This window comes from Podarcis vaucheri, assembly GCF_965113315.1.
Source record: "Podarcis vaucheri genome assembly, chromosome: 12".
NCBI classification, from domain to species: domain Eukaryota; kingdom Metazoa; phylum Chordata; class Lepidosauria; order Squamata; family Lacertidae; genus Podarcis; species Podarcis vaucheri.
The window spans coordinates 32183428-32208797 of record NC_138750.1 but is presented as its reverse complement, the minus strand read 5'-3'; the positions used below and the strand labels follow the sequence as shown (position 1 = coordinate 32208797).

The following is a 25370-nucleotide window of genomic DNA, read 5'->3' as shown; positions in this document are numbered from 1 at the left end:
ATTCTAGGCTGTTCCATTAAGTGCCAAATTGGGGTCCGAAGCAAATATTATGTAGGTGCACACCCTCTATAAAGCATTATTTATTATAGTCTTTATTATTCTTTAAACATAAATGTATTGGTTTTTATTTTGCCCATGCCTGTGGAAGGCTCTATAATTAAAATTAAATTATATTAAAATGAATGTTTCTGAACCAGGAATCTGTTATTCTGCTTTTGATGCATTTATAGAAGTTTCCCATGCCAAATCAAAACAACCTTTTGACAACTGATTGAAGAAGTACTAGCCATATGCATGCATGCATGATATTTGGATGTTGCTATGGAAGGCAAGCATGGACCTTCTACACCAAGTATTAGCTAGCAGGTTGCAGAATGTATGTACCTTGCCAAAAACCAGCAGCAGAAACCAAGTTAAAAGGTTCAGTTGAGCCTTATGCAATTCCCTCCAACATCTCCCTCTTTTCAATTGTTACAAAAGCTTTATCATGTTGTCTTTTTCAAATGACTATCAATAAACAGTTTCCCTCAGCCTTTTAAGGGCCTGATTCAGTTCCTGAAGTATTGCATTTCAAAGCCCTCTTCTGTTTATTATATCAGTAATTTTGAGAGGAACAACTATACCATTTATTTTAGAAATTTAGGAGCATCATTTATCTAAGCTAAATATTTTCTTTGGGGGAATTTCATGCAGGGCAGCAACACATGATTTAATGTTGCAATAGAGGTAGCCTTGAGATGAGAGAGGCATTTTGTAATGGAAGAACACTTAATTAAATATAATGTAGAATTCACATCTGTCAGACAGCAACATCTGAACAAAATTACATTTAGTTCTGTCACAATAACACCTGGACCCTTTTCTTTATAAAAAGCAGGACTGCTTTATTTGTCCTAACAGCCCATTGTGATTTTGGTATTTTATTATAACTAGCAGACCAGTGTAGTATAACCTTCAGATTTATAATATTTTAAAAGCTGAGGCTATATTATATATAAAAGGCCAAGTGTAACTGCACAGCAAGTAAGCCAAACAATATGCACAGGAAACCTGAAAACAGGATGAGAAAGCATTTGTAGAACTATGTATGGCCTCCTCACAGCAATTTGTGAACTACGTAACTGAAAATAACTAAGCACCTTGTAATGTAATAAGCTACAGTTGTAGTAGAGGATAATTATTTATTCTAGGATTAATTTAAATATGGGGTGATGGCTATTCAAAATAGATTGTTGTATGCAGCAGAAAAATAATATGATCAGCACACAATCCTTGCATATTACTAAAACTTGAAACAAAGTTTACCTGAGAAATAGCATGATGACTAATTAGTTATCAACACAGAAGACTAACAAATATGTGCTCAAATGCACACAATGTTCACACGAAACTTTCATGAGCAGCTAATCATTAGGACAATGGAGGCCAACACCAAAATTTGGTCATGATTTTAATTGTTAAATGATCTGATGATCATTGAAAATATTTTCATTGATATGTCTTTCTCAGATATAAAGTCTATCTGTGCTGCAGCAATTAAAATAAAAAGTGTAAAAATGTAGTACTAAAATAGTACTTTGTTTTGATATTCTGAAGTTAAAATATTTTAAACTAATTGGGACCAAATGGCCTGTGTGTGTGTGTGTGTGTGTGAGAGAGAGAGAGAGAGAGAGAGAGAGAGAGAGAGGAATAAAAAGGAGCATATGTTTCTCTTTAAAGAAATCAGAAAAATACTTCTGTTACACAATAAATCAGCTACTAGTAGATTTCCAAGACACAGTTCCAGGCTAAGAGCTTAGGCATTGCTAAAGATCCTAAATTACCTCTGTATGTATCCAGAACTGGTAAAGGAGATTAAACTGGAGATGAACAGCACACACTGAGGGAGGAATAAAGAGAGCCATGGGCAAGTAGAATATCTGAAAATTAAGGAAGACAAGTTAACAAATGGATCTACCAAATTATAACAGACATAATTTTATTCATTTAATAAAAGAATTATGGGAAACTCCACATTCAAGACATGCCTGAGATGACAAAGATAGAAGAAGCCAGCAAAGAGAAAATGTACCCATTGCAATTCCCTTGGTTGCTATTCTGGTTATTAGATACATACCATCATACTCTGAAATATGCTTTCTTGAAACTTAGTATGGATAAAGATGTGCTATAACTAAAATGGTTGCCACGTTTCATTATTTTAAATTGCTTAACTCAATTGTTCCCTTCACTGCTGTTCTGCCATGGAACTGCTAACCAGCCAAAACTCTAAGGATGAATTCCTAGTGGATTGGAAATGTCCACAACATTTTTCCAGCTATTCATGTGTCTACACTCAATTAATGTCATCAGGTAAAAATTTGAAAAGTTCAATGACAGAAAAGTCAGCAGTTGGGTTTGTATCCAACCAAGTCTTATTTCACTGCACTTGTAACAGAAAGAGGTTCTAAGTAAAGAATTTAGGAAGGTATTCTAGTGAGATGCAAAATGCTTAAATCACAGCACATTGCTTTTTTCCAAAAGCACGAGAAAAGCTGTGGCAATTCTAATTAGTTTCCATTTTGGCATGGCCAAATTTATCCAAAACAAGAACCACTGTCACATTTCAACTGGATCCGTTTGAACATGGCAGGCCACCCATCACTGGAGACCACAAACATTTGCTATGAAACAGAAGCCAGAGATCTCCTATTAGTTAACTATTATTTTGTAAAATCTTCTAATGTCATTCTTCATTAGTTTGATTGCAAGTCTCACAAATAGTCAGCAGTGCTGTTACATACTATTTGCTTATATATAGTGACCACAAAAACAGTTATTTCTATTTTTTATAAATCTAAACGGCAGAATTTTCAAAGTAAGTAGTAAATTATGTTAAATAGTTAAGAGAAATTATGCACCCTGATGTAGGACAAACAAATGAAACTCAGGTTGCAATTCTTTGCAGCCTGGGAATTCTATATGGGAATAAATTCATCTGAACTTAGTGGGAAATTACATCAAAGTGAACACACATAGGATCAGGCTCCATATATCTTTAAACCTCAGAGAGGATAAAAAAACCCCACACCTCAATTTACTGTTTTCTGAGCCATTTTACACGGGCAACCCCAACATGAGAAGCTCAAAGCCAGGTGAGGAGAACAGATGTTTGCCTCCACAATCACTTCACACTTTTTCAAATGCATTCTGCATACTGTGACATCACAGCAAAGATCCTTCCACTGCACATGGTCAGCGACAACCATAAATATTGGCTGGTGATCAAGGCTAGTCAGGTTTTGGGGCCATGTATTAGTACCTTTTTAGTTACATTTTAAAAGTAAAGTTCACTTCCTTAATTTAGGTGACTTACAGTGTGTGAATTGGCAGCACCAAGCACCTGAACAGTGTAGCAACTGCAGTCCCTAATCCAGTGCGAGGACTCACATGCACAGCCCTGACTATTTGTCATGGGCATCCACTCATGCTATTAACACAGAAGCACAACACACTATAAATGTCCCAACCAACCAAAGGAACTTTAGAGCAAAGGAACTTAAGAGCAAAGCCTCCTTCCTACATGTAGATATCACTTCCTAGATTGGGGTGAAATATAAGAATTTTGCTTGCCTGTCAAGGTAGTTTTGTGACATTTCATTTAGAACACACACACAATATATATATAGGCTTTCAATGTGATTTAAAACAATTCTCTTTATATACAAATTAATTAATTGATTGTTAATTCAAAATTTTTAATTTTAGTTAATAGAAATGTTACAATTGCACTTAAGTATCAAATTCATTTTATTTACTTATGTCAAATATATTAATCTTTAAGATATAGAGAAAGTAGAATCCACATGGAAGTTTAAAGTAAATAAAGCATTTTACTAATTACTTTTTGAAAAAAGCTTAAGTCGTAGATTTGATATCCCTAAAGTTGATGACTGACACACATGTTTAGCCATTATTTTATTGCACAACTTTTATGCAACATACCCAAGATGCATACTTCTGCAGGATGGATTGCCTTAATGCTGTGAATAAATTATAGTCCTCAGAACTGTGATGAGCTTGGTGTCCTGCCCACAATAAATTAATCTCTGAAAAGACAAATAATTCATGTGAGCCCTGGAATAGAGAAAAAAGCATTTTGTTCCTATAATCAAGTAACTATCACAATTAATAAAAATTAGCATGTGATACACATATTTCAGAAATTATAATGATGGTGATTAATTAAATTTACCAGTATATCTCCCCTTCTTCTCAAAGGAGCCAAGAGCAGTAAACAAAGGACATTGTATGGAACTGGGAACTGACCTCCTGAGAAGGTGGTATCTGCAGGGGGTGCTCACCTGCAGAGGACAGTGATTGATTGGATATGTAAGATGTGAGATCATTTTTTCAGTTATCATAGTCCATAGGTGCAAACTCCATGGAGCTGAGGACACCTCCATCCCGCCCCCCAGATTATGTGGGAACAGAGCTAAGCTGCTCCCGATCTTGAGGGGGTGGGCCTTATAAGGCCTCCCCACAGTGGCAGCGAGCCTTGCAGCCTCCTCCCGATGCACATGATGTCACATGTGTGTGTCGCAAATGTAATGTCACATGCAAACAATGAGGCCCCCCCCAAAAAAATGTTGGGAGGAACTCGGTGTCTGTCCTGGTCCCATTTTATACATCAAAATCAGCTAATTCCAGAATCTCTTTAGACATTCTCTCAGGATCATAGGATATCTACACCTAGGAAAATGATTAAGGCTACAATCCTATGCATTGAACACCCATTGAATAAAGCAATATTTACTTTTGAGGAAATGCTCATATAATTGCAATCAAACAATGTAATTGCAAAGAAACAATCACCCTGCCCAAGTGCCTTGATAATTCAAATGACCTATGTAGGAACGGCTCACAATTAAGTGGCTCCTACATGATTGAGAGAATATCTAATGGACCCCTCAGTGGGGTTAATATAAGTGAGAAAAGTTACCTATTTAAAGAGCTGAAGTAATACATACATAAATAAACTGTAAAGCGAGGAAATTGGGAGGGTTTTCAGGACATATTTTAAGAGAAATTGGAAGAGTGTGTGTGCAATTAGATATAATCTTTATCAGTAAAGATAAGCTAAATAAGAGTAAGTGTCTTATTATGTAGTAATGCTTTATTATAATCTTTCATTCTCAATCGTTCCCTGAACATAATATTGCTGTCTAGGGATATCATGAGAATTTTACACTTTTTGCATTATTATTATTATTATTATTATTATTATTATTTTATTTATATCCTGCCCATCTGGCTGGGTTTCCTCAGCCACTCTGGGAAGCTTCCAGCACAATATAAAAACGTAATAAAATGTAAAACTTTAAAAACTTCCCAATACAGGACTGCCTTCAGATGTCTTCTAAAGGTTGTGTAGTTATTTATCTCCTTGACATCTGATGGGAGGGCATTCCACAGGGAGGGTGCTACCACCAAGAAGGCCCTCTGCCTGGTTCCCTGTAACTTTACTTCTCACGGTGAGGGAACTTCCAGAAGAAACATGGAGGTAGACCTTAGTGTCTGGGCTGAATGATGGGGGTTGTTCATTTTGTTTGGTTTATTTCCATTCTTAAGTGTGATGGTGAAGGAGGTCAGAAGCCCCGAGCTGATGATTATATGCCTGGTTGGTTGATCAAGGCCTCCATTCCTATAATTCTACTAAGGAGACAGGGAAGCAGGCAGCCACCAATCAGCAGCCATGCATATGCATACTGATTGTTTATATGTCCCTTGCCTCACTATCAATAGCCAAAATATATCAGGACACTGTCTTCTTTAAAATAGTCTAGGTGGCCTGGTTGCTATGAATTTTAGATATCTATGTCTATTTTGAGACAGTTTTGAGAAGGAATTTGGCAAGGAGAACTGAAAAGACAAAGTCTTTCATGGCCATCAGATGTGTAGCCTGAGGTTCTGTGGAGTGTCTTGAACTCATCATAATGTGAAAGTGGGTGGTGGAGTCTAGTAGTTGTCTTGTTAAAGTTAAACAAATCTCAGGTCACCTGTGTTTCAAAGAATGAAGTTTACATAAATCTGCTGATAATGTGAAAGTTGACTGGATGGCAGCCAGATGAACTCTACTTAGTAACAATGGGAAGGTAAACTTTTGTTGAAACGATTAAGCAAGTTAGATTTGGCAAAAATCGGGATCTTGTTCACTATATAAGTATATGATTCTAAACATCAATGCTGTGGTATCTTCTACTGCCAAAAGTATATTAGGACTGATGATTAACCCGTTAGACCAAATTTATCAAATCCAATATGTTAATGAATCTTCAGGTCATTCATTCCAAGACACCAGAGAAATTGCAAACTACTTGCAAGTTAGATATTAGCATATGACAGCCAACAAATTATGACCTGCTAATAATATAGGATGCAACTTAAATTATCCCAGACTGTATCCTGAGCTCCTCAAAATCCTCACATCAGCTATACTGAAAAACTATTATTTAACTGACCCATCAGGAAAATATCCCTAACATGCAACCTGAGAAATCGTTTTTGAAAATTCATCTTCTCTTGAAGCACTCAGTATCTTAAACCAATTCTTAATCCAGCCTTCCTAATGAGTGCACTGGGGGATGAGTTATTCATGCAAACTACAATACTGTGCAATAATTTGTATTTGAAATACTTCCTAGGACCATGACAGAAGCTAAATGAGTGAACAAAAAAATATAAAAAGGGTGGAGGTTAAAGATCTGTCTCCTTAGTTGTTTTAAAAGCATATACTTCCTATCACAAACTGTGTGTAACACAAACCTTGACTCAATGAGATACAGCTGTACAAACACAGTACAGTAACTGGATCTTGCTTCTTTCCCTCAGTCATTGTGAAAAGTTCAAGAGAATCCATGATGATTTTTACATTGTACATTCATTTAACTTAAGGTTAAATGGTATTCAAAAAGAATTACTAGAAGTCCATTTTATTACTAGCAAGTATTCAATTAAAGAGTGAGAAACCAGTGAGAACAATGCCAAATCGTGTTCTTCGTCTTAAATACATCAAACAGTCAGCTGTGGAAATGAGTGATTAAAAAAACATAGCCCAGAATTCTTGCACAGGTGGGACAGAACTATGTGCACACAGAGCCTCTGATTGCTATTTTTACAGAAAAAAGGTTCCTACTGCCTAAGAGGAAATCCATTGATCAATGAGAATAGTCATCAAAACTTCCACTCCTGCACCTTATAAACAGATTTCCACCTTATAAACAGATAGTTATTGTTTGATTATTTGATTAAAATATATACCAAGGTGGACTTGTCTTTTAAAAGCTAATTTTAAAGACCTATTTCTGAGAGAAGAATTTGCAAAAGCAACCAATAAAGGCCAGTATAACTTCCTTGAGTTTAGAAAGTAACTGTAATACAAGCTCTTATTTTAAGATGAACAGTTTAATTACATTGGGAGCAGATGTGGTTTCATGGAAAATACTAGTACTGTATATTGTTGTCTATACATATATATTAGATCTATTTTCATTTTGAAATATATGCCAAGTGTCAAGTTGTAAATGTAGACAGAAACACTAATGGTTAGCCTAAGGACTATAGACCGTGTCCTATTTGAAAAATGAAATAAAAAAAAATCCAATGGTCTCTTACTGGCAGGATAAATACTGATGTTAATCAAATATATTGACAACCAAAATTTCACTCTGCTCTGTATTTGCAATGTAGAATTCCTTTCTAAAAAGAAAGAGTTAAGATTAAGTAATGAATGAAGAGCAATGATCACACCTAGAAGAACTGGAACAGTCACACTCACTGCTGGTCAGCCCTGAACACAGGTGGCAGCCTGTTTTATCTATTACTACAAAATATACAGCTGTAGCCAACACATTGTAAAATACAAAAGGTGTCTCTACAAGGATGGAAAGCACACCAGTGTCAATCAACTAACATAACTTATTCTCCCCATGATCAAAAACAAAAATAAAAACATTGAATCTAGGGAAGGGGAATTTAAGCAAACTAAAAACACACTTTTTCCCCCAGCAAGACAAAGGAAATAGCTACACGGCTGCAAACTACAACATAATTTCATTAACATTTCCATTCTACTATTTTCAACTTAAAGTTGTCCACAATTACAAATGTTACACATGGTTAAAGACTCAATTTCAAATACCTTTTTTCCATAATAGTTTTCCTTTAACAAATGAACTAAAAAGTCACATGCAGACTCCAGATACACTAGCCGCATAAATCTCTTCTCTTCTCTTCTCTCTCTCCCCCCCCTTAATAATGGTCAGCCAATCATTGAAAATTAAATTACTGGCATGCACCAGAGCCTAAATAACTTGGAACCAGCATATTTAAAGGGCTGCCTTCTCCTACAAAAACCTGCCCGAACTCCAAGATCTGCTACTAGAGCACTTCTCTGGGTGTCCCAACTTTCAGAGATGAGAGTGGCACTAGGTTTGAAGGAGTCTTTGGCATACTACCCTGAAGAGTCCCCCATTCCATTGCTTGTATTAAAATGTTGCTAAGTATGTCACCTTTGAGATGTAGTATCAGAAATCAACTGATACATTCTTAAATAAAAAGAAACCAAGTAACTTTAAATTTCTTGTTTTTCATTTCTGCTCCTTCAGTATCCAGTGTGTTAATATTTTTATCCAGCCCTCAAATCAACTGAAACAAGTAGCCAGAAGTCAACCCCAGAGGGTAACTTGAACCAGAACACACCAAAATTGTTCCTCCTTTTTTGTTGCAATAAAAGAAAAATTTTATGGGAGAGCTTGCCAAGATATCCCACTTGCCAGCTTTTGTGTTAAGGACTGCTAGAGATAAGGCACTTAGTAGGTTCAGGTAGGAGGCTGGCGGTAGTAAAGGATAAGGGTTGAAATCCATTGTGATCCAATGCCAATTGTTGGCTTCTCCCCATATCCTCAGTTTAAGGTCTGAAACTGCACATAAATGTATCATATTGACATAGCTTGCCCTTAAATGCTTTTAACACATCTGCATAATGTTAAAGGAAAAATGTATCAATATATGAACCATTTTAGTGAAAATTGGCAATTTACTGATTTTTCTTTCTCTAATTTGATTTTTCCATTCATTCTCATTCCCATCACTCAAAAATTAAAAACCTTGTGTGGTCTGAAAATGATTCAGTGAGTGGGCTAACTTAGGATCAAATAGAAAAATCAGGGAATATGTTCCCAGGATATACATGCCAAGAACTATAGCAAGCTAGTGCAAAACCTGCCTCAAAGATATGTACGTGTGCCAGAAACCCCTGCCTGATCTTCTGCCATACCATCTGAATAGCAAAGCAATCACTCCCACAGAGAAGATCCACAAGCATTCTAGAAATTCAAAACAAAAACCATTGATCTGAGGCAATGTGGGAAGAAATCTCCAAAGCAAAAAGTAGTACAGACCTCGTCCAGGAAAAATAGAGACGGCCAAGCCCTCCTGCAGTAAAATCTCAAGGTATCTTGTACACAGCCTATGGTAAGAGGGTGTAATCCATATTGATTTTGCCCTTCAAGTCTACAACAACTTTATTTTTTAAGTAATACATATTTATGCTTTTTAAGGTGAAACATGTCCAAAAAGCCACATTATTTCAATAGGATTTTGATTTGTTTGTATTAGTTAGTAAGCATCATATTGAAGCTTGGGGAGTGGGATACAGTGGTGTCCCACAAGACGAATGCCTCGCAAGACGGAAAACTCGCTAGACGAAAGAGTTTTCCGTTTTGGAGGTGCTTCACAAAACGAATTTCCTATGGGCTTGCTTCGCAAGACGACAATGTCTTGTGAGTTCCTGCTGTTTTTTTTTCCCTCCCCCGCTTTTTCTAAGCTGCTAAGCCGCTTATCAGCTGATCTGATCAGCTAAAAGCCGATAATAGCGCTAATAGTGCTAATCCGCTAATCCATCAATGGGCTTGCTTCGCAAGACGAAAAAACCGCTAGACGAAGAGAATCACAGAACGGATTCTTTTCGTCTTGCGAGGCACCACTGTATTAGTGATGGGTGAGCTTGACTAGATATCACCATAGACAAATTTGGAAATGAAAAAAATTTCTTTTTTGCACAATTGGAAATAACTCACTTCCTTTTCCTATCCACCGTAAGGCTCTAAAAAGCACCCCTCTAGCAAAGTCAAGACTGTGACGAAGACAGAAGTGCCCAAGAGAGCTTTTCCCACGCACTTCGTTGCCCAACTGTAACACAACAGCCCTGCAGTGCTGCCAGAGGGTCTTACTCTCCAGCAGTTACTGCCACCACCCTCCCAATTACTCTTTCAGCCCCAGATGGAAGGGAACCTGGGATGCACTAAAACAGTGCCCTAGCACTCAGATCAACTAGCACCTTTGTGGTTCACTTGGAGTGTAGTGGAAGCATTCACTCTCTCCGAGTCCCTCCCAGACCTCAGAAGAGTGTGGTTGTAATTCCAATCCAAAATTCCCAGTAGCATGAATGCCAAGTGTTTAGGCATGTAGGGATCCAAAAACTCTGAGACTGGTAACCATATACACAGCCAAATTAAGAAACTTTTTTAGAGGGGAAGCAGAAGGTCAAAACAGAAGTATGTCACTAGTGTTCCTAGTGACAGTTCTTTAGCACTGGTAAGTCAGAAAGCCTTCTCTTATTTGGCATTTAATAAAAACGAGCGAAGAATTTCAGGACTTCTAATGATCTCCTCTTCTTTGACACAAACATCACCAAAGCCACTAAAATTTCCTGAAGAATTTTGGTAGCATCTCTGGCCTGTCTGTCCATCCATCTTCACAAACATCAATTCTTCTATCACACTCCAACATTTTGTTTTATAATACTGAAGCACGGAGCAATTGAGAAATAGGAAGACAGGAAGCTGCTTATAGTGAGTCAGACTACTGGTGCCTCTAACTCAGTACTATCCATATTGACGGGCAGTGGCTCTCCAGGGTTTCAGACGGGGGGGGGGGTCTCTGCCAGCCCTATGTGGAGATGATGGGGGTTGAAACGAGGACCTCCTTCATGCAAAGGCGATGTCCTGCCACTGAGTTACAGCCCCATCCCTTGGAAAGGGGGCAGGCAGGCAGGTTTGTGCAGTGACAGAGCACAGGGAGCCACGTAGCCTTTCTTTCCTTGCTCCTTTCTTGCTCAACCTAGGAGCACACCATGCCAACCCAGGTGGCATCTAGGAAAGGGAAATAAGAAAGGTGTCTTTGTACAGTGCATGATGACATCTTCCTACTCTTGACCCAAGTTCAACACATTAGCCCTAGCATGCACAAGGAAAGATGAAACACACTCTTGGAGCAGAAGGAACAGGACAAGGAGAATTCCAAATCCCAGCCAGCCAATTCTGAGCTAAAAGGACCAATGGTCCCACTCAATATGCACCTGCTTCTTATGTCCCTGAATTGAAGTGGAGAAGAACAGAGACAAGGCAGAAAAAGGGTCCCTCCCACACAAATGTCCCTAACCTACACATGTATTTTAAAAAGATCACAAGCACTTAAAATTAAAAACACATAACCAGACAACAACTGATGAAGGAATCTGTTTTAATTTCCTATGGGTGAACAACTGCAGGCAAAGCATGCAGCTTCTTCCTTCTGGGAGAAGCCACTTCAAAACAGGTTACTCACATGCTGAGAAGAACATTGTTCCCATTGCTGGACAAAACTGAATGAAACCAAACTAAACAAACAGGAGACAAGCTTCCCTGCAACACCTCAAACCCTTACTAAGAGTTTAAAGTAGCAGCCTCAGATGCTATGAAATCAGAAGCCCATGTAGACACAATAGCACTCTGATGCTACTTTTGCAGCTGGGCTGCTCCTCCTCTACTAGTCCAAGAATACATTTCCATAGACTAATATCAACAGCAAAGCCAACATTTAAAGAAATCAAAGCATTTTTTACATTGTGGAGTCCATACATTTATAACTCAAGTTGCGTTAATAAAAATCTGAAATGTCACTGGGAGAATATATTTCGTTCTGAAAGGATCTGAAGAGGAAACAACTGGAATGAAAATGAAAGGGAGAAGATAATTCTCCTTTTGTTCTTTTTTTTCCCCGTAAAGGGTTCTTATTTTCCTGTGTTCTGGGCTGTCTCTATAAAGATTGATGTTTGGTGTCACTGCTAGGAAGTGCAAACTGTTCAGCTTCATTGCAAACTATGTCCTCATCCTCCTGCTCTGCTGGATACCACATACTTTGGCAGCTGATATTCAGATGGGAAACACTTTTAATGGCAAGAATGGTTGCCAGTGAAACCTTTTCCCACAATGTCCAAAATTCTGAATGTGCATACATTAAAGGGGAACATTAAAGTTCGAGTACGCCAAGAGTAAACAAATTAAATAAATAAATAAAAATGCAGATATTAACTAAGGTATGTTGATATTACTTCTACAAACTCAAAAAGAGAATCAAAATAAAAGACAATTGGTCAACCATATACTTAATAAGAAGTTTTGGTCAGGATCTAGAAAACCATCTGGCCTAGTTTTACATCCCTACTGGCAGCGTTCGAAACTCCCATTGTTCTAGATGCATTTTGCGACAGGGAATTTCATTAATGTGAGCAGTTTCTGAGCCCTGGGCGCAGTACTGAGACTAAGATTTCAGATTAAAACTGCCACTGCTGGAAGAAAAGGAGGAGCTTTTTGTGCCTCCCTACTTCTAGCCACTCCCTGAAGACTGGAGAAGGGATCCTCATAAGAATATTAGTGGGGCGGGCAGGGGAAGTATGGCTTTGTTTTTTGCATTCTTCAGATGAGGACTAGACTATGTGAAAAATGAACATAAGATTTTAGCTGCAGTTCATTCATTTTCAGTTTTGTATTTTTGTTCTAATAATTGTGCCTAGACACTCCATTGCAGCACCCATAACCTAGGTTTGAGGTGCCATTTAATTTCTAGCTTTCATATCTCAGTTTCTAACACCACCATCTGGGTTCCCATATCTACTTTGAACATCATCCCCACATATCATGGGGAAAGTGGCTTTCAAAAGTCGTTTGCAATTAGGGTCAAGGGCCCACTGTTCGAAAGGTTGTGTTAAGTCCCATTGCAAATACCTAAGCTGATGGACACACCTAATGCAACTCTTCAAATCTTGGCTTGTGTGTTTAAAATTGTATGTATTTAGTTTACATGTATTTTTAAAAGAAAGGCTATTTACATACCACTTTCTTTGCATAGAAATTTCACTTCAAGTGTATGTATGGATAGGAAAAACAGACAAGCTTATTTTGTAGGAGATGCACCCCCCTCAATCCCCTGAATTTTAATATGGGGGTGGGGAGGGGAGAACTGCTTTTGCTTTTCCCACAATTTAAGCCAAGGGAACTCATTGTGTTGAAGGAGATACTGTATTGCATGGGGGGGGTGGCACATATCAAACAACACAGTCTATTCTGAATATTCATAGTAATGATCTGAAAAACGAATATGAGATGGATAATTAAATCAAGGAGGTATCCAATTGAGGAAATGTTTTAGTAATTGGTGACTTCAGTCACGCTAACATAGACTGGGTATGTGTGCATTCCGGTCATGATGTGCCCTAGAACAGATGGTGACCTTGAACCTAATATCAAGTGGAACACAGGACCTGGTATTGGATGTAAATAATATTGAATTAATTAGTTCTATCATATTCAGTATATATGAAAACGAACAATTGCCAAGGAAGTCCAACAGTCACATTTGAATTAAAAAGAGAGAACTTCCCCCAAAATGAGGGTAAAAGGGAAGTTGATAGCGAAAGTAAAGAGTCACAAATCTCTCCAGAATGCTTGGGAGTTCCTCACAACCATAATGTGGAAAATTCAATGTCTCGAATGTGGAAAACACCACTGAGGCAAAGAGGATGCTAATATGATTAACAAGCAAAGTCAATGAAGCTATTAGAGACAAGGAGGCTTCCTACAGAAAATGAAGAATAAACAAGAACACAAACTTTGGCAAAAGAAATGCCAAGACCATTGTCCACTACAACCAAGTATTCATTTGAATGCTTCCAGGGCAATTTGTTTGCTTGCTATGTCTTAGTTCTTGACTTATTGCAATACCAACTGAGCAATTTCTAATCTCCCAATCATATACCCTTTAAATCACACACACATTTTTCTTAATTTGGTCTTCACACAAGCAGTAATATAGTAAAAAAAATAAAAACCAGAGAACAAAGATGGCTGAACTTTTCTGTGATTATTACAGAGTGGTAGTAAAAAAAAAAAAAAATGCAGTAAGGGTGGAATCCTAACCCAACTTACCTGGAAGTAAGCATCATTGATTTATATGGGACCTACTGCTGAGTAGACATGGTTAGTAAGGTATTTCTGGCTAACCTGGTAATGCGCATAGGAAGCTACCTTATACTGAATCAGACCATTGGTGCATCATGCTTAGTAATGTCTATACTGACTAACAGTGGCTGTTCAGGGTTTCAGTGAAGAGTCTCTCTAAGCCCTACCTGGAGATGTCAGGAATGAACCTAGGACTGCAGATGCTCTACCAGTGAACTGTGGTCCTTCCCCAATTATGTAAATGGTATCATTTTTATAATCAACTGCTAATGAAAGTAATGGCACTGATGTACCAATGAAATCTTGTACTTAATGGTAAATTTTGTGTGTCTGTGTATATAACTTTTTTTTAAGGGGGGGAGTGGGGAGTTTGAGAACCCTGGCAAATAATGCACTATTGTTTTCAACTTCTTCTCTTCTCTACTCCCACACTGGAATTCTCTAGTTTCCTTTTTGCATCTTGTTAACCCGTCCTATAAATCCTTTGACTACGGACTCTAACTTACTGTGTGTCAGGTCCTGACCTAGAAAATACTAGGCCTGAAGCATTGAGTATACTTTTATTGCCATTAACAGATGACAATAAATCTCATGACATCTAAAGTATCAACCTAGACGGCAAGAATAAGCCAATGATTATAAATGTGTTCAGGAAAGATGACCTGAGAGCCTTGGATCTAGGGGTGGAGATGGAAAGAGGCAGCCTATGCAGGTGTTTGAGATTAGAATAAGATGAAATAATACTGGCAAGCATAGTAAGTGGCCTTTTGCTGTTACCAATATTTTTAATGTTCTTATTCCGCTGCAAAAAGTTACAACTAATTTATCTGTTGACAATTTCTGACTCAAATTACAAGAGATCAGTGCTCTGACTTCCACTTCCTATCAAGTGTACTCTAGTTAAAACATAAATAATGCACCACTGCAAAAGGGAATGAAGAAACCTTACACTTATAACACAAATGATTGTGTTCTTCGATTTATTTATTTTTTTAGGTGAGGTTGCATATGACACAAAGACAAACTATATCTCCACAACGAAAAATAAAAAGTTTTGCTTCTTGAATACAATATATTAAGTCATGACTAACACAAGTCACAGAAATGTCATGACACATAACTCTCCATCTTTACCAATCAAGCTGAAATTTGTCCATCTGTCATGGGTCACTGATGACAAAGGCTGCAAATTTAACTTAAGTGTCACAATTTCAAATCTGTAGGAAAATATGCTCCCAAACATCTTTCAAAAGGCAACAGACAAAGTGTATCAGGATTACTTCACATTTGTCTAAGGCAGGGGTTCCCAAACTGGAGTCCATGGACCACCAGTGGTCTGTGAGCTTTTTCAGGTGGTCTGTGACAGATCTGAATATGTGGCTGAAGACAGGCGATGGCACAGCCATCACATTAAATAATGAAACATATGTTGTAGATAGTTCTCCACATTTATTATGCTATTTTTGTGATATACATATGACATGAGAAAACTTGGTATACTAATTTGTATAACATTATTCTTGTTTACAAAACCCAATAAAAAATTAAAAAATAAATATTCATTTTGATTTTTAACTGTATTTTTCTTCTTTTTTTATTTCTTATATTGGTGCCAGATCCAACCCTCTTCCTCCTGCTTCCCTGGTTTATTTTCTTCCTCTTATTCCAATTCAACACATAATAAATCTGATACTACTCTGATTTTGACCACATACACAATCAATTATTGGGTGGGATATTTAGCATATTTTAGTTCTAGTCATTGTCCCACCCCACTCAAATGAGCTACCAATAAGACACCATGCTATTGAATGGGATCAAATTAGGCCACAACTTTATTGACTACAGAAGAAGAGGTTTGGCATAGACAATGGGTAATCATTTATTTCTTGTCGGCCTGCCGGAAATGACATCAGGGTCAACCCAGCAGTGGGGATTCCTATGACTTACATCAAATAGGGGGATCCCCGCAGGGATCGCCACCTCTAGAAGCGCTGAGGCCCAAGCTGCCATCTTGGCAAATGGACAGAAGCAACTCCTTCATGGATCCCTTTAACGGGATACCCAGTTTCTGGAGCGGAAAGTGAGGGTACAACCCCCCACTGATTTTGACCACATACACAATCAATTAGTTGGTAGGATATTTGGCAGATTTTAGTTCTAGTCATTCTATAGGCATTATCGAAAGACAGAAAGCAGAAAATACCCTCCTTAAACAGCTTCTTATAAGCTATTTGATACAACCGTTAGGGATGCAATCCTGTGCATACTTACCTGGGACTAAGCCCCACTGAAAACAGTGTGATTTACTTCCAAGTAAGCATGCATAGGATTGCACTGTTATCTTAGAATCCTTATTTCTGGCCAGGAGCAGTCGAACTGAGCAGAGTGACAGAGCCAGTGTCACATCAGAAGTCCTACCACTCATATCAGCCAGGGTAGGAGGAGAAAGACAGGGGTGTATTTTGTTAAGATCCCTGCTCCATGATTGCAGTCATGAGATTGTTGTATGTTTTCATTCCACCGTGGGAAGTGGAAGAGACAGAATGTTTGTGTTACTGTGTTCTGTGAAGTGGGATTATTGTCCTTTGTTCTCTCTCTTTCCTGTCTGATGGGAAAGACAAAGGAGCTAAGTCAGAATGCTCTGAGTGTTTTATATGTAAATAAAGTAGATTAGCCAAAATGCTGAGTTGCTGAGGTCTGTTATGCAAACTGCAAAGACTTTGCGGATCCGTGAGTGTGCTGATGTCTGTTGGCATCAGTCGCTGTGATGTTCAGGCAGAAGAAAGCTTTTGAAGCTCCCGAACGATCGACCAGGAGGGAGAGAACATGCCAGTCAGGAAGTCCTACCATGGGCTGGCTATGTTGACCCCTGTGAAGGGTGCAGGCCTAGGGGGGGGGCACAAAAACTGTACCACCACTGTGGCTCGGCGTGCCTAGGAGCCTGTGAAAATCAACAAAAAACTAACTTTTTTAGTTTCTTGTTCATGGTCTCTCCTGGCTTCAGAATCACCAATACAGCCCCTTGCCAAGGGTGCAGGTAAGTCTGTGTATGCCTCTGGGGGGAGGGGGCAGTGAAAGTGCTGGTTTTCAGCATTCCAGTACAGGCTGGTGCAAGACAGAGGCCTGATCAGGCTCGTTTCTAGAAGCTGAAGAAGCTGGGCACCCAGCACTAGAAAAGTGAGATCCCCTATTTACAAAGCGAAGCCTCTGCCACATCCTAACTCTGAACTGGGCTGAATTGGAGGTTAGAACTGCTCTGCATATTCACCACACAGCTGTACTTATAAGGATGGCTTGTAAAACATGTGGGACTAACCCATGCAATGAAGAAATTGCAATTATTATTTTGGAGACCTTTTATTTTTCAATACATTTTCCCATCCACTCAAAGTAACACTTCTTTGGAAACACCATTCCATTATGAATGCAAAGGCATTGTGCATTTACAACTTTATTTCCTCAAGCCGCATCAGTGTTTGGTGTGGGACATGGGTGGCACTGTGGTCTAAACCACTCAGCCTCTTAGGCTTGCTGATTGGAAGGTTGGCAGTTTGAATCTGCGCAATGGGGTGAGCTCCTGTTGCTCTGTCCCAGCTTCTACCAGCCTAGCAGTTCGAAAGCATACCAGTGCAAGTAGATGAATAGGAACCGCTGTGGCAGGAATGTAAATTGAATTTCTGTGCACTCTGGCACTTGTCACAGTCCTCCATGTGCCAGTAGCAGTTTAGTCATGCTAGCCACATGACCCAGAAAGCTGTCTCTGAACAAACGCTGCTTCCTAGGCCTGAAAAGAGAGATGAGCGCCACACCCCATAGTCACCTTTAACTGGACTTAACTATCCAGGGGTCCTTTACCTTTACCTTGTTTGGTGTACCATGTAGCACACAAAATAATAACCTTACACAATATTTATCCATCATTTTTTCGTGGCGGTTTCAACTGAATCTTTGCACACTATTTCCACTCTATCTCTTTTAAAACTTGACTAATGTTTGTGAAATAGGAAACAGAAGTGAATTCCAAAAGCTTAATATACTAGGAGAATACTGTGGCCAACATTTTCCAAGTGTGGGAAAAATTCCACAGCAATTTGTATGAACCTTGGTCCATAGCAGAATATTATTAGCACATTTATAATACAAATCAAAGTCATGGGAATGTGTCATTCTGAATATTTATTCATATTTCAGCATGACTACATTTCCTATGCAAAGGCTAGGTTCCCTGAAATATCATCACCATTAAAGGGACAATCCATTAACCAAAAAGGCCATGAGCCTCAGCGGTGGTAAAAAAAAGAAGAAAAGACCTGTATGTAAATATCCATGATATACAAAGCAGCATTATTAATACAGGCAACTTCCTGATTCTGTGGGGGTTGCATTCCGGGTCATTGCATACATAGACTGTGTATAAGCCCATCCCACCACATTTTTGGGCCACTTCCAGGTCCATGGTGATGCATGCATGTGGATCACGCACACATTGGACCCAAGTAAAATGGTCGCTGCTTTTACTTCATAACACAGTATCACATCACAGAAACAACTATTAATTTCTAAAGTAACAGGTGCTAGATCAGCCATGCTTGGAAATCATGCCCTATGCCCCCTACCTTAAAGACCGCCATATCACTATATAGACCTGTAAGATCACTTAAGTCATCTGGGGAAATTATATTTGTGGTACCATACCGAAAACAGGAATTTTATGCGTATTTTTGTTTTAACGATACTGTTTTATGTTTCTATGTTGTACAACGATCACAGTTTTTTAAACCATTGAGCATTTTATAAAAGTTTTAAATAAATAAGTAATCCCAGAAAGATGGTAAATGATAGTGTTAGTGGAGGAAAAGTACTCCACACATACACTTTTCATTTTCAAATCACAGTACTGAACATGCATTTTAGGGTTAAGAGCATTCCTAGGTTCTTGGGCTGAGACTTTGAGATCTGAGATACACAAAACACACACCTAAATATGTTAGTAGGACTGCAGTGCTCCTGCCGAGCTATTCAGGCTATCTTGCTGAGAGAAGAGTTGAAATTAAGGAGCCAATAGTTCATATTATATGCTAGGAAAATATTTGCAGTGCACATACCACAGAATACTCCTGCTCCCCTTCATTTTAATTCTTTGTCCAGCCAAAACTCTCAGCTATGATGAAGAAGTAAGCAGGAAGGTTGCCTCATTTGTGGTGCTTTCAAGTAGGATTTAAGACTTCGAGGGCAACCCAGAAGAGTGAGTTCCTAAGCGAGGCCAATTCCCCCCTTTCAAAAATAGTTAAAACAAATGAACTTAACAATTCTCAGAGGAAGAAAATAATGGGGGTTCGATTACACTGGCTGGGAAGAAGAGTATAAACAGATTGGTGCTCATGGTGTACTGCCAAGAAGAAAGAGATGATGCTGAGGCATCAAAATTTTAAGAGGAGAAAAGAAAAACATTCACAGGAGAGTCTCTGTGCCTTTCACTATTGTGCGTCTTGCTGAAAATAACAGCAAAGCATCTAAGAAGAGAACAATTGAGAAAAATTTGAGGACAATGGGACAGCCCAGACATCACTTCAGTTCACTTCTTTCTTGCAAAATATTTGAATGCATTTTATTGTTCCACCAAGAAAATTAACTGGTGTTATGAGGACTTCCTTGCTTGTGGTGCCCTCATTTGGAATTACCTTCCTGAGAAACTTGCCCAGTTTCTACTTTGATATCCACTTGACACTGGACAAAGTCTTTAAAAAATAAATCCCCAGCATTTCAAGAAAATTAGTTCATTTTAATTGTTCTATGGTTCCTGTCAAGGTTTATCAAATGGATGTTGCTATTTTATCACTGAGGTTTACTGCACTGCAATATTTTTTACATTCTGGCTTGGCCTTAAACTGAAGGGAGACTCACAATCTCTCATAATTTTAAAGGCAAATAAGGGATTGCCCTATTCCCAAATCATTGCATAAACAAAATGCCAAGTTTTCAAGAAATCTTGCCTATTTCTGTTTCATCCCCTGTCACCACTCACATTTTCCATCCCTTCTGTTCCATGGTCATTCACAGAATGCTAATCAGACAGCAGAGTAAGACAGCACACATCAGGCAAAGAGTGCTTCAAGAAACAGGTTTTAGAGAGGTATAAGCAGACTAGGGAGAAACATGTGCGCAAGCAGACAAGCCAGCTGAACCAGCATGCTAGTTTGGAAAAGCCATTTCCCCACTCCATAAGGTGATTGGCGGCAGTCAGAGGTTTTCAATAGTTATTTCCCACTTCATGAAGACACACCCCTACCTTGCTACAGCTGTCTAGCATTGCAACTAAAACAATTAACAGTATAATCTATACTGTTACCATTAACCATCCTATATTTTTATCATTGTTTGTGAATGTCCAAGACAGAGTCACAGACACAGACACAGTCACAGACACAGCCTTCGTCATCTCTGCAACAACCCTGTGGGGTGGATAAGTATTATTATCCCCATTACTAAATTTAAATGTACAGTGGATGTCTGGGTTGTGAATGTGATCCATGCAGGATGCACGTTCCCAACCTAAGTGCGATTCAGCACTTCTGTGAATGTGCAACAGCCGAAACCTGGAAGTAACCATCCTGGTACTTCGAGGTTTCGGTGTTCCGCAACCCCAAAAAAAACACAACCTGAAGCGTCTGTAACCCGAGGTATGACTGTATTAAGACTGAGCTAGTGTACTGAGCACACCAAGCCCATGGAGGTAAAACAACCGGTAGTTTAATTCCTTATTTATTGACAACGCATGAATAACAGCAGCTCCTGAGATGCACTAAGCACACACAAACATGCTTCTAGTGGCTAGCTAGCCCCTCCTTAGGCTTGTGCTCTGAGCTGGACTGTAGGAGCAACCGGTGGCCATTCCTACACCCCAAACGTAAGTATGCTTCCCTAATAGCGTGAGCGCAATCAACCTGCAACTTCTCCTACATTGAAGTTGTCGCTGTGCCTGTATCAGTCTCTGGCCCCGCTACCTCTTCCACCCATTCCTCAGAACCCTGACAGTTCCTGACAGTCAGAGACAGTCAGGTATCACACCAAGCCATAGTTTGCACTAAGCATACCTTACAACACAAATCACAATGTGAACTTCTAAGGTAAACCATGGAAGCTGCTAGTTAGTTATCACTTTCTGTCTGGTCAGCAATTTAGGTGCAGTGGTCCCTGAAGGAGCAGCAGAAAAAGCTTTAAATTATGTTTTGTCAATTCAGGTAACACACAAAACCATAGTTAATCTTCCTTAACTATTGTTTGACATGATGTCAAAACTGTCTAGGGGCATTCAGCAAATTCACAGCTGAGGAAAGATTTGAAGCAGAAACCTCCTTACTCAGAGTGCATATTCAGTCTACAATGTGATGCTCACTTTTCTTGAAAAGGAATGCCACTAATGTCACAAAACTTACTTCTGAAAAAACACACCCAGGGGTGGGGTGGAAAATGTTGGACTGGTAATTCAAAAATGTCACTTAGAAAAATGTGCAGGCGCTGCTCCTTTCAGAAGACAAATGGTTCAATTCTAGTGAGGGAAAGATAAATATACCTAGTAATAACCAGTATAATGTTTAATTACTTGTCACAAGAGAAAAGCTGGTAAATTGGCACTTTGCCATCACGTGCCTTTTGGAAAAACATGTACAAATAATATTGAACATTCAGGTAGGCAAATAAACAATTGTCCTAGATTTACCATAGGAACTTCTACTGCCTTCACTTTGATTAATGGTCAAAGGTTTTAATATTAACTATTCTACCACAAATACAGTACCTTTTTCATCTATAAGAAAAAAGGTATTTTTGCCAAAGACTATGCATCCATCAGTGGCTCAGCTGTGTTGCTCTCTGGGCAAGGATAGCCTCACTACTGTTATCTATGCTCTGGTAACCTCTAGTTTAGGTTACTGCAATGTGTTACACGTAGGGCTGCCTCTGAAGATGGTTTGGAAACTTCAGCTGATCCTTGCCCAATTGCACTGGCTGCCACTTAGTTCCCAGGCCCAATTCAAAGTACTGGTTTTGACCTATAAACCCCTAAGTGGCTCAGGACCACAATACATCAAGGAGTGCCTCTTTCCATATAAACCAACCTGGACTTTGCAATCATCATCCCTTCTTTGTGTGCCTTCTCCACAAGAAGTCAGAGGGCAGCAACATGAGAAAGGCCTCTTCTGCGGGGCTCCCCATTTGTGGAATGCTCTCCCCAGGGAGAGGCCTGCTGCCTTCATTACACATCTTTAGGTGCCAGGTGAGAATGTTTCTCTTCAACCAGGCATTTGGCTGATTAACATTACATGGCTTTTATAAAGTGTTCATTGAAGAGGTGTTATTGGTTTCTTCTTGTTTTTGTTTTATTATGTATTTTGTATTCTCATTTTGTATTTATCTGTTGTGAACCACCCTGGTTCATCTTCTGATGAAGGGCGGTATACAAATTTAACAAACAACAACAACAATAATAATAATATGCAATTAGCGGTGTACATATAGTACATAAATGTGTTTTCTAAAAGCAGCTGTGTTGTCTAGTGTCTCAGTCTAGTTAGAATAATTTATTCATTCAAACAAGTTTCTATGCAGAGGTGCAAATCATCACCTAGGTGATTTGAAGGGTGCTATGAGATGAAGGAGATGATTCCATCACTTGGTATTATAGGTCTGGATTATGTAAGTCACATATAGTTGGCACTGTCAAAGATAATACCACCTATTTGTGGCAGTCGTGGTCTGATTGCTGTCATCTCCTTTCATACAAACAATGGTTTGTAAATAATTAAGATGTTCATCTAATTAATTGTATTGTATAATTTTAACATTACTCCAGAGCTAAGAAATAATTCAAGTTAATTGTTCTTATATATTTTTTGCTGTTGACATGAAAATTGTAAATATTACATGCTTCCTGAACTTTGAATTGAGAGAGGGACGTTGACTCCAAAGAAGGCAGTCCATGCTCACTCCAGGAGCACATATACTAAAACTGGAATGATACAGCAGTAGAGTTCTCTCAGCAGACACCTTTGGAATATTTTTTTAAAGTGCAAGATGTAACTATTTAGCTGACAATGAATTTTTAAACAAACAAGCAAACACGAAGTAAAAGAAATTGCTTATTGCTATTTATTTTTTAAAAAATAAAAATGCTCTTGAAAAAAGGATCTTAAAAGAAATGCTTGGCAAAACAGACTGTAAAGTTTAGCACATGTGAGCAATATGTGTAATAGCTGTTGACTTTCAGTCTGCTGAGTGACTTAAAGATCTTGTCACCAGTACAGTCAATGGGGTGCAAAAGCCTGAGGAATGTGATGCTTCAACTGAGCCAAGCAAAACAACCACTGGATTTTGGGACTCTGGTCACATCACAGAATATCAACACAAATGGCAACGCTGCTTGGTGTCCTGTGCCAATTTTTAAAGCCACGTTCACGAGTTCAGTTTTTTTAAAAAAATTATTTACTTAAGTCTCAATTGTTTCCTTTGTGCTAAGATGCTATGCTTTAAGAACTTAATTTTTCATAATGTGGTCTACTAGAACAGTCAAGCTGATCTGTTTAAAAATGGATCAAATCCCTTTGGCTTTAGAGGACAAACCAGCATGAATCCAAGCAGTTTGGCTTAACTAGTCTGTCTGATTACAAGATGCATAAATAACATGAAGGGCTCTTCTTGGTTGCTTAATTGTTTAAAAGATGAGCAACACAGCAGAAAAACCCCTGTGGACATATGGCTTCTTATTAGGGCTAAAATGTTTAGTTGATTCATTGGTTTGTTACGGCTAAAATCTGGGTGCGGGGTTACTCTGCCACCCAGCTCATCGGACTAAGTCCGTGGGTCCCTGCGGAAGAAAATGAGCTCAGCCGGACGCAGGAGCAAACTGCAGAAGATCCAAGTTTATTGCGCAACAGGTTCAAGGCGAGATTGAACAGCCAGAAAGGGGTGACATGAACTTTTGAAATTTCCCTCCATATCCCAGAATACAGTGCAAAATACATCCCAGTTACATCATGAATACATTAAGAGGTTGGGTTACACAGATTAACATATGGAGGAGGGAGGGGTGAATATGCAGAGAGCTGGATGGAGGAGGGAGGGGGAATATGCAGAGCTGGAGATATGCGCAGATAAGCACATCCTGAGAAGACAATGGTCCATGTACACATAGTCTGTCACCTGGCATTGCCCAGAGGAAAGGTTTGGCAGAGTGATTTTGACAGGATTACTTGAGAGATTATGGAGGACAGGGGAGGGGTGATGGAGTCCTAGAGAAATTGAGCAAATATATTGTAGTGAAGAAGACATGCCCCCCCCTTCCGTAACAGTCCCCCATTCGGAGATAGATTTGCATTAAAGTTCTGTAAGAACTTGCAAATCTTTTCTCCGCACCCTAAATCTCGGTGAATGGGATGTGTGGCTTTATGCAAACCTGAAAGGGACTTGCAAGCCATGCCTCTTACGGTCATTTGCAAGTATAGCAGTGCAGGTAGCTGCATATAGGGTATTATATAAAAGAACACCTCTTGTATTTTGTTGCTAAATTACTTGTGGCATTCTAACACTTTGGGAGAGACCATTTACTCAATAGTGTTCTATGCTTTACACCTAGCAAGAAAGGTCCACTAATGACTGAAAATGCAGTTGGTGTTTTGTCCTTCGCCATTTTTGTGTATTTCTCAGGTGTCAAGCTAGCTCTTCTGTGGTCTCACACTGACATAGTGCTACAGCAACACATCCTGTCTGTTGAATCCCCTCAGGGGTTTCAATTTACCATGTCGCCTGGCATTCACCATAGCTGGCACAGGTTTGGGCATCTCGTGAGGGAGAGGTCTTCGCCTTGGCCTTTAGCTATGGGATTTTATTATAGGCTGTGGTCATGAGAAGTTGCTCACTTGCACTTAAAGGACCAAAAGGCTAATTGCAGCCTGGATACACTTGCCCAATTCAAACTGAGTCCAATTTGAATGTATCTTGCCCCGTGGTTCTCAACTTTTCAAAACCAATATGTTAAAACCAAAGCCATTCCTT

The 25370-nt window shown here is 39.0% G+C and overlaps 1 protein-coding gene across 2 annotated transcripts in view; it reads right to left on the bottom strand.

Annotated features, from left to right (window-relative positions):
* The window catches only part of AGMO (alkylglycerol monooxygenase), a 135244-nt gene that overhangs the window by 69628 nt on the left and 40246 nt on the right, over positions 1-25370 (bottom strand). For both annotated transcript variants that reach the window (XM_082193962.1, XM_082193963.1), the window contains exons 4-5: positions 3985-4088; positions 1824-1919 (exon numbers count right to left, since the gene is read on the bottom strand). In XM_082193962.1, the coding sequence (XP_082050088.1) occupies positions 1824-1919; positions 3985-4088 (200 nt within the window). The remainder of the gene's footprint in view (positions 1-1823; positions 1920-3984; positions 4089-25370) is intronic.